The 10,576-nt window shown below is 43.3% G+C and overlaps 1 protein-coding gene across 1 annotated transcript in view; it reads left to right on the top strand.

The window, feature by feature from the left end:
* MROH8 (maestro heat like repeat family member 8) overlaps positions 1-10,576 on the top strand; it is a 73,439-nt gene that overhangs the window by 53,637 nt on the left and 9,226 nt on the right. Inside the window, exons 14-19 of the mRNA XM_023512028.1 lie at positions 3,733-3,923; positions 5,970-6,107; positions 6,382-6,496; positions 7,517-7,657; positions 8,542-8,706; positions 9,866-10,021. Of these exons, the coding sequence (XP_023367796.1) occupies positions 3,733-3,923; positions 5,970-6,107; positions 6,382-6,496; positions 7,517-7,657; positions 8,542-8,706; positions 9,866-10,021 (906 nt within the window). The remainder of the gene's footprint in view (positions 1-3,732; positions 3,924-5,969; positions 6,108-6,381; positions 6,497-7,516; positions 7,658-8,541; positions 8,707-9,865; positions 10,022-10,576) is intronic.

The raw sequence follows: 10,576 nt of genomic DNA, 5'->3' as shown, positions 1-10,576 counted from the left end.
TGATGCCATGGCACTCTACCCAGGGGGGATAGCTTGAGGCTCCGTCTCAAAAAAAAGAAAAGCTTTTGCATTGTGATTTGCACAAGAACTTCCTAGCTTTTCTTCTGTAACTCCAAGACATAGGGCCATTTTATAATGTTATACATAATAGTTGCAGTATTGTGTGCAACACCAACAGTGGGGAGGAAACTATCAGCGCAGAGAAAATCAGAGCAAGCATTTTCATGTGCTTCAACATTTTAAAGGTCAAATCTCAATACTTGCAGATGTTTTATATTAAAAATAAAACATTTCTGTGTTACTTTCAGTATTTTACATAGTTAATCGATAGAGTGAAAGAGTTTTTTATCAGTCATTACGGACATATTCTGGCAAAGTCAGATTTTCAGCATTTGTTCAGCTACTGCTAGATGATAAAGGAAGTTTTCTGTTGCTGGTGGAAATTGTTTCTGCCTTAGTGCCTCCAAATTGAGGACTTGCTTTTCTCCATCATCTGAAGCTTCTGAAATCAGTGCTAGGTTGGCGAAGATTTCTCTGTTTTTTAGGGCAATATTCTGTATAACCTGGCTGTCTGATTTTCTCTGGATCTTCTACAGACTGAACAATTAGCTGACCAATTTCTTCGTGTAATTTGCCTATTGTCATGGACTACTCTTTTGCAAGTGAGCAATGGTAATTTCACGATCTGCCAGCTTCACAAACACATCGTACAGTTCTGGTCTGTTGCTTACCTCCAAGTCTATAGACCCAGCGACATAACCTGTGCACATCTGCTGGGCTTCCAGTTCATCTGCAATGAGGTACACATAAAAATGAAGAATGGGAGTGGCGCCTTTGGCTCAAGGAATAGGGTGCCATCCCCATATAAAGTGTGGTGTCATCTTTCCACGATAGCCACTCTAAGAAATCTGCAACTTATCTAATTCTAAGCTGCTGTTGTCTCCTTTCCTTTTCTCTCTGTTCTTGTGGGCTTATGCCTTTTTAAAAATACCTGTAACATCATTTTAGTGCAGTTTTAGGAGCTGCAGGTAAGGGTATATATACAATTATGTTAGTCTATAAAATTATATATATCGGATCATACTCCCTATACTGTTTAATGACCTGCTTTTTAAAATTTAACAATATGTGAATTACTTTCCATATCAATATTAAGTGCTCTCTGTTGTCCTTTTCATAGTAGCATTTTTGTTTGTTGGTTGGTTGGTTCTAAGCAGAATCTCACTCTATCACTCTGGGGTTGTGTCGTGACATCATAACTCACAGCAACAAACTCTTGGTCTTGAGCAATCCTCTTGCCTCAGCCTCCTAAGTAGCTGGGACTTAAGGCTTGTGCCACTACACCTGGTTAGTTTTTTTTTCTCTTTTTAGTGGAGATGGGATCTTGTTGTTGCTCATACTGGTCTGAAACTCCTGAGCTCAAACAATCCACCCGCCTGGGCCTCGCATAATGCTAGGATTATAGACATGAGCCACCGCACCTGGCCTCTTTGTTTTTAAGACAGGGTCTCACTCTGTTGCCTGGGCTAGAGTACAATGGTACCATCTTAGCTCTGCAACCTTAAGCTCCTGGCCTCATATGATCCTCCTGCCTCAGTCTCTCAAAGCACTAGGATTATAGGCATGAGCCACCACACCTGGCCTGCATAGCAGTTTATTTGTAACTGCTTTTTTAAAAATAGATCTTACATGGTACAGAACCATCATTTAATTATCAAGTTTCCTGTTAAGCGAACATTTTTAAAAATTTCAAACTTTTGCCATTAAAACAATGCTATCACATTATACATAAGTGTTGTCATATACATTCAATTATTTTCTGAGGATAAAATCCGTTAAAGGGGAAATTCTAGGTCTGTGGATTTACATAAAATTTTGGCATTTATTCCTATTTTGTCCTTGAGAAGTTGCCCTTCCCGTAGTCGTATGTAAGCATGCTTTTTACTCATACCCACACCATGCTAAACATTACAATACAGTCTTTTCATTGTTGCTTCGCCTATAAATGAAATTAGAAAACATTTTAATTATAATTTTGTTATTGGTAATGTTGAATATTTGTATGTGTTTTTTATGGGTCAATTATATTTCTTCTTTTGTGACTTGTCTGCTATGTTCTATACACAGGTGTTTCTCAAATTTAATATGTGCACAAACCACAGTCACTCAGCAATCTGAGTAAAATCTCTGAAATTACCTGTCTTCATTTTAAATCTATTAAGTGTTCTATTAGCCAAGCATGGTGGTGGGTATCTGTATTCCTAGCTATTCAGGAGGCTGAGGTAGGAGGATCTCTTGAGCCCAGGAGTTTGAGGTTGCAGTGAGCTATGATGATCCCACTGTACTACAGCCTGAGTGACAGAGCAAGAGCTTGTCTCTAAAAAATAAACACATGAAAGGGTCAGGTGCGGTGGTTCATGCTTATAATCCTAGCGCTCTGGAAGGCCAAGGTATGTGGATCACTTGAGTTCAGGAGTTAGAGACTAGCCTGAGCAAGAATGAGACCCTGTCTCTAAAAATATCTGAGTGCTGTGGTGGGCACTTGTAGTCCCAGCTACTTGGGAGGCTGAGGCAAGAGGATGGCTTAAGCCCAACAGTTTGAGGTTGCTGTGAGCTATGACATCATAGCCCTCGACAAAATACAAATCTATCTCAAATAAATAAATAAATAAATAGGCCAGGTGCAGTGGCTCACATGTGTAAGCACTCTGGGAGGCTGAGGCAGATGGATTGCTTGAGCTTGGGTGTTTAAGACCAGCCTGAGCAAGAGTGAGACCCCATCTCTAAACATATTCAGGTGTTGTGCTGGACACCTATAGTCCCAGCTACTTGGGAGGCTGAGGCAAGAGAATCAGTTGAGCCTGAGAGTTTGAGGTTGTTGTGAGATATGATGCCATGACACTCTATCAGGGGGGACAATGTGAGACTCTATCTCAGAAAAATAAATAAATAAACAAACACATGAATAAATAATAAAATAGAATATAGATTCTGATTTAAAAGATCTGGGGTGAGGCTTGAGACTCTTCATTTCTTTTTTTTTTTTTTTGAGACAGAGTCTCAAGCTATCACTGAGTAGAGTGCTGTGGCATCACAGCTCACAGCAACCTCCAACTCTTGGGCTCAAGCAATTCTCCTGCCTCAGCCTCCCACACAGCTGGGACTACAGGCACCCACCACAACACCAGACTATTTTTCTGTTGCAGTTGTCATTGTTGCTTTAGCTGGCCCGGGCTGGATTTGAACCCGCCAGCCTCAGTGTATGTGGCTGGTGCCCTGCCCACTGAGCTACAGGCACCACTGAGACTTCATTTCTAACCAGCTCCCAGGTGATGTCAGTGCTACTGGTGTTCAGCCCATGCTTTGAATAGCAAGCCTTTAAGTTTTCTATGCCTAAGAGCATAGTATATATTAAGAATAACACATGGATAAAAATACTTTTCTGGGTTGTTATTTGTCATCGAACTTTATGATAAATTTTGCCCTGGTTTTATATTTGTATGTAATCAAATATGTTAATAGTTTCCTTCATGACTTCTGGATTTCAAGTCTTCCCTCACTTCTCAGTAACTTTTAATGACCATGTCCTTCTATTCCTTTTCCCCATTGCTTTACTGTCCCCATCCTGATTACACTGCTGTTCTGCCTATGGCATAGTAGAACCGGAATGCATGTTCCAGCACAATTGGCAGAACTGCTGGTGCTCAGTTCTGCTCTGTGTCTTTTCTACAGGCAACAGACGCCCTTTATGAGGTGTTCGTGGGAAACCGGTTCCAGGCGGCTACATTCCGACTCTTTCCTCAGCTTCTTATGACACTTCTCATCCAGGTTCACCACAGCATCGGCCTTACCATGTCTGACGTGGCCATCCCAAGCAGCCTGTGCACGGAACAGGAAATGTCTTCAGAGGTCACCCCTTTGTGGTACTACCCATTATGAGTTCACCAATATAAAATAACACTTTAAGCACTGGGCACATCTATTGTTCTGTGCCTCCATTTCCTCATGTAAATGAGGAAGTCGGGCAAGGTGATCTCCAAAGACTTTTTCAGCTTTAAGATTCTCTGATGCAGGCTCGGCGCCTGTGGCTCAAGCGGCTAAGGCGCCAGCCACATACACCTAAGGTGGCGGGTTCGAATCCCCAGCCCGGGCCCGCCAAACAACAATGATGGCTGCAACCAAAAAATGGCCAGGCGTTGTGGCTGGCGCCTATAGTCCCAGCTACTTGGGAGGCTGAGGCAGGAGACTCGCTTGAGCCCAGGAGTTGGAGGTTGCTGTGAGCGTGATGCCATGGCACTCTACCCAGGGGGATAGCTTGAGGCTCCGTCTCAAAAAAAAAAAAAAAAAAGATTCTCTGATGCCATGTACAGGATAACAGTTCAATAAGTAGTTTTAAAAGCAGTGGAGAAGGCCGGGCGTGGTGACACATGCCTATAATCCTAGCGCCCTGGGAGGCCCAGGCAAGAGGACCACTTGAGCTCAGGAGTCCAAGACCAGCCTAATTAAGAGACTTCCCCATCTCTACTAAAAATAGAAAGTTAGCTGGGCATTGTGGCATGCACCTGTGGTCCCAACTACTTGGGAGGCTGAGGCAGAAGGATAAGTTGAACTCAGGAGTTTGAGGTTGTAGTAAGCTGTGATAATACCACTGCCTTATACCTGTGGTGATAGAGTGAGACTCTGTTAAAAAAAAAAAAAATGCTGGGCTGGGCCCCTGTAGTTCAGCAGCTAGGGTGCTGGTGGGTTTGAATCTGGCCCAAGCCAGCTAAACAATAATGACAACTGCAACAAGAAAATAGCTGGGCGTTGTGGCAGGTGCTTGCAGTCCCAGGTACTCGGAAGGCTGAGGCAAGAGAATCACTTAAGCCCAAGAGTTTGAGGTTGCTGTGATCTGTGACACCATAGCACTCTACTGAGGGCAACAAAGTGAAACTCCGTCTCAAAAAAAAAATCTGAAGGCCAGGTGCAGTGGCTCACACCTATAATCCCAGCACTTGGGAGGCTGAGGCAGATTGATTGCCTGATCTCACAAGTTTGAGACCAGCCTGAGCAAAAGTGAGACCCTATCTCTACTAAAAATAGAAAAACTGGGACAAGAGGCTCTCTTGAGTCCAAGAGTTTGGGTTGCTGTGAGCTATGATGCCACAGCTCTCCACCCAGGGTGACAGTTTGAGACTCTGTCACAAACAAACAAACAATAGCAAAGCAGGGGGAGAGGCTGGTTTTGGTGGTTCATACTTATAATCCTAGCACTTGGGAGTCTGAGATAGATAGGAGGATTATGAAGGCCAGGAGTTTCAGACCAACCTGGGCAACATAGTGAGATCCCATTGCTATTTAAAAAAAAAATGAAAAGCAGGCTTGGTGCCTGTGGCTCAAGTGGCTAAGGTGCCAGCCACATACACCTAAGGTGTCAGGTTTGAATCCAGCCTGGGCCCGCCAAACAACAATGATGGCTGCGACCAAAAAATAGCCGGGCGTTGTGGCGGGCACCAGTGGTCCCAGCTACTTGGGAGGCTAAGGCAGGAGACTTGCTTGAGCCCGGGAGTTGGAGGTTGCTGTGAGCTGTGATGCCAGGGCACTCTACCCAGGGGGACAGTTTGAGACTCTGTCTCAAAAAATAAATAAATAAATAAAAGCAATGGAGATAGATTTGATGGGGTTTAATAGCATCTCAATAAAGCTTTACAAAAATAGTGGGCATCAGTTTAGCATTCTAGATCATTTGTTTTACAGTCTATTTCCTTCCAAACTCCTGGGGAAATAAGATTTTAGTTAGATTTCTCTATGCTGACAACTTGTGTGAAGAGCCTTCCGAGTTATTGGAGTATTAAGAGTCTTGAGAAATCTAGAAAGGAGAGAATTGCCAGTTGTCAATCTGTGACCGTCCTCAGTGAGAGCAGGGTAATTGTGTACTTGTAAGTTGGAGGGACTTATTAAATTCACCCATACTATTTTGTTTGATTTAGCTTTGCCATGCAGGCTATAAAGACTCTCCTCCTCAGAACACTGTGCTGGCAGGAATTCAGCATCATGGAAAAGCATAAAGGATGGACTCTTCTGGAAGGAAAAGATTGCCATCTTCAGGGGGTATTTCTCCTTGCCAAGTAAGGCTTCCTTGTCCTGCATACACCCACCTGTTCTAAATCAGTAGTGTTTGGTTTCCCTTTAGTTCCCTTTTAGTTATCATAGCAACTAAGATTGGATAACCTTCTCATAACAGAGTAGGCAAATATCTATAATGCTGGGGAAATGTTTCGGATGTCCTGGTCCTGCCATATCCTCTATACCTAACGATGGGCAAAAAATTCAGAGGGTCTCTCCATACTCTCTGTATGGGAGCATTTCTGGGAGTCATTCTGTTGGAATTGTGTTTTTCAGTGCATTGCTGGAAAGAAATCACCTCCTTGCACATAAGGTCATGTACTTGTTAGTCCCTCTTCTTAACCGAGGGAATGATGAACATAAACTCACATCTGCAGGCTTTTTTGTAGAGGTAAGACTCATTCTTTTTTTTTTTTTCCTAGAGACAGAATTTCACTTTATCACCCTCGGTAGAGTGCTGTGGCGTCACAGCTGACAGCAACCTCCAACTCCTGGGCTTAGGCGATTCTCTTGCCTCAGCCTTCCAAGTAGCTGGGACTACAGGCACCCACCACAATGCTTGGCTTTGTTGTTGTTGTTGTTGGAGTTTGGCTGGGGCCAAGTTGGAACCCGCCATCCTCAGTATGTGGGGCCAGTGCCCTACCCACTGAGCCACAGGCACCGCCCATAAGACTCATTCTTTAGGAGCTGGATTCAGGCTACTTGGGAGACTGAGGCAAGAGGATCACTTGAACCCAGGAGCTTGAGGTTGCTGTGAGCTACAATGATGCGATGGCACTCTACCTGGGGTGACAGAGTGAGATTCGATCTCAAAAAAAGAAAAAAAAATGGATTCAGGCAGGCTATAAAGCAATATCTGCTTTCCTAGGCCATATCCAACTGAGTAGAAGGCTGGATCCATTTCATATGTGGTATAGAAATATTTTTCAGATTCACATTTACTGAAATTCTTCTTTCCACACATTCATATTCAGTATGTCTTTCAGTATTTCTTTGTGTACCTATAGGCATCACCCTGTAAGGGATGTGATCTCTTGTAGAAACTTCAAAGGAAAATATGGTTTGTTTGGGGTTTTTTGAGACAGAATTTTACTTATTAACCCTCAGTAGAGTGCTGTGGCATCACAGCTCACAGCAACCTCCAACTCCTTGGGCTTAACACGATTCTCTTGCCTCAGCCTCCTGAGTAGCTGGGACTACAGGCACCCACCACAACACCTGGCTATTTTTTTGTTGTAGTTTGGCCGGGGCTGGATTTGAACCCACCACCCTCAGTATATGGGGCTGGCACCTTACTCACTGAACCACAGGTGGCACCCAAAATATGGGTCTTTAAGTTGGTAAGAAGTTGGCTTTCCTCATGAAAAAAGGCTTACAGGTAATTTCTTGTCTGATTTCTGGGTTATTTCAGCTCCTCCGGAGTCCACTGGCTAGAAGACTACCTAGTATATACTCCACTGTCCGCTTGATAGAATGGCTACATCATGGAAGTTATCTTTTTAGGATTCTTGCCCTGAGAGGACTGCGCAATCTTACCAGACACCAGGAGATGGTAGGAGGTTCCCCCAGACCACTGATTCTTAAGTTTCAACTAAGATATCCCAAAAAGATACCAAAGAAACTGATACAGCTGAGAGCAGCCTAGGGACAGATGTGGGTGGAAGAGGGTCTTTTTTGCTGCGTATCCTTTGTGCCATTTGAATTTATACCTAGGAATGTGCAAGTACTATTTAAAAAGTTAATGAAATTAAATTAAATAAAAAATAAAAGTTATATATGTTCATAATATTTGACATCTGAAATTTACGGGGAAAATATACTCAGTATCATCACAACCTGAACATGTCCCTTTATCCCTTAGGTATATCTGAAGCAAAGATGACCAATACCGTTATATATTAATTCTGGTTTTTGGATGCATTAATATCTGTTGCTTTATTCTACTTACTTTTTTGCATGTATGTTTTAAACTCCTAGTGCTTCCTTTCAGGCGTTTAGAAGAGCAGAATCCTGATTCAGAAGGGGAAGGACCCTAAGGGTCCTCAGTCAAATTCTGCTTGAATTTCTGTCAAGAGATCTTAGAGCCCCTGGTTAGACACCTTCCATACTTGAGAACTCACTGTGACCTGAGCTCACTGTTCCATTTTCATCGTTAGAACTCTTCCTTATAGTGAGCTGAGGTCCACATCCTACATCTTCCCTATCTGTCCCACTTCTGCCCTGTGAGGCAACTCACAACAGCCCTCCTCCTCCTCTACATATCAGGCCTGCCAATACCGAGGGAGGACAGTCGTGTCCTCTTCTCCATTCTGAACTATCCAGCCCTACCTAAAATTCATTAAGCACTAGGTACTGCATAAAGGTGGGGACCCTCCCTGGGGTACCAGATGCCATGCTGTCAGGAGAGGAGGTGATGCTTTCCCTTTGGATACACAGAGGGAAGACATCAAGAGCCTGTTGCCATGCCTCTTAGACAGCTTATGTGAACCTGATGAAGAGATTGTTTTATTGGCCATGCAGATAATCCTGCCGCTTGTTGGGACCATGGATTTCACTACCCTGGCTGCCATGATGAGGACTCTGTTCTCCTTATTTGGTGATGTAAGACAATGAGAGAGAAGAGCCTTTCAGGGGGAGGATAATAATTGGCATAGCAGTAAGCAGAAGTGGGGATAGTAGTAAGTGCACTCAATTTACACATGACTTTTACTTTCAGAGCATTTTCAAATCCCCACTGTTGAGAACCTTCCAGGTAACCTGTGATGTTGGTAGGGCTGGTGTTATTGTTGTTTTTCAGATAAAAAAACCAGAGACATAGAAACTTGTTAAGGAACTGTCCTGCTTCATGGCTTAAGGAAGGAGAAAACATTTTATTTTTAAGTAACAATCAGAACTGAGTCAAGATGGTAGACCGGCTGGGTGTGGTGGCTCACACTTGTAATTATAGCACTTTAGGAGGCCAATGCAGAAGAGTCACGCAAGGCCAGGAGTTTGAGACCTGCAACATAGCCAGACTCTAGCTCTACAGAAAATAGAAAATATTATCTGGGCATGGTGGCACATGTCCATAGTCCCAGCTACTTGGGAGGCTGAGGCAAGAGGATCCCTTGAACCCAAGAGTTCTTTTGTTTTTTGTTTTTTTGAGACAGAGTCTCATTTTGTCACCCTTGGTAGAGTACCATGGCGTCATAGCTCACAGCACCCTCAGACTCCTGGGCTTAAGCAATTCTCTTGCCTCAGTCTCCCAAGTAGCTGGGACTATAGGTGCCTGCCACAATGCTCGGCTATTGTTTTTTTAGAGACAAGGTCTCTCTTTGGCTCAGGCTGGTCTCGAACCTGTGAGCTCAGGCAATCCACCTGCCTTGGCCTCCCAAGTGCTGGGATTACAGGCGTGAGCCACTGCACCTGGTGAGCCCAGGAGTTTGTCTTGGAAGAGTAAAACACACCTAGGCTGGGATAGGCTCAGGTTTTGAATTTCAGTCAAACAGCCTATGTGAATGGTTAATACCAGTATTAGGCACAAGCTTTACCAGCTATAGGTGGAACCTATGTCCCTTTCTCATTTGTAAAGTGAAAGACCAAGTAGTCCCAGAGCAGCAAGTCAGTTTACTGTCTACACATATATTTTATTTCTTGCCCTCAGGCACATAAAGCTAAATAGTCTCATGTTAACACTGGCCTTTCAACCCACCCAGAGTTTTTATAAGCTAAGCATGAAGCTGTTCAGTGAGTTGCTTCCCTCCGGATATTCCTTTCATAGGCAAGACCTGATGTCCGTCATTTCGCCATGGTTCTCTTTGGAGCTTCCATAAGGTCTGTGAAATACTCAGATAAGAAGATTATAGAGAACCAAGTTCTGGACAGCTTGGTCCCACTACTTCTGTATTCTCAGGATGAAAATGTTACCATCGCTGAGGTAACGCCTACCATCAACTTCTTTCAGCACTGAATAACTTCAAATCCAGAGCCAACTCTGCAAATAAGCATTCATGTCTTTATAGGCAGGGACTTTGTAGTACCATCTTTATTCCCCATTCCCTCTGGCCCAGCTGCCTTTCCATTATTTTGCCTAAATGAATTGTGTGAAAAATTTTACTTCTTATTTTTTCATAGCAAATTTTATGGGTAGGAGTGGGTGGGTAAGAATGATGTGTTATCCTTCTTTGTAGCCCCTTTCCTGATATTCAGCCTGGCACAGAGCCCTACATATAGCACTCAACTCAGTGAACTCTTTTGTTGATGATGATGATAATATTGTATCATATAGTCTTTCTTATTTCACTTCAAGAATTGCCTCATGGCCTTGAAACCATGAGATTTGTGTTGGGGCTAAATCTGAGATATTACCTTCTCTGAGAAGGTAAAGTCTAGAGAAGACTTTACCTCTCCTGACCTTCCAGAGTTTTTTGCCATAGAGTTGTGGTTTCCCATTTAAGTCATCCCAGTCTTTTTTTTTTTTTTTTTTTTTTTT

This window comes from Otolemur garnettii, unplaced genomic scaffold (genome assembly GCF_000181295.1).
Source record: "Otolemur garnettii isolate 467f Iridium unplaced genomic scaffold, OtoGar3 scaffold00023, whole genome shotgun sequence".
NCBI lineage: Eukaryota > Metazoa > Chordata > Mammalia > Primates > Galagidae > Otolemur > Otolemur garnettii.
This window is presented reverse-complemented; position numbering and strand designations above follow the sequence as displayed.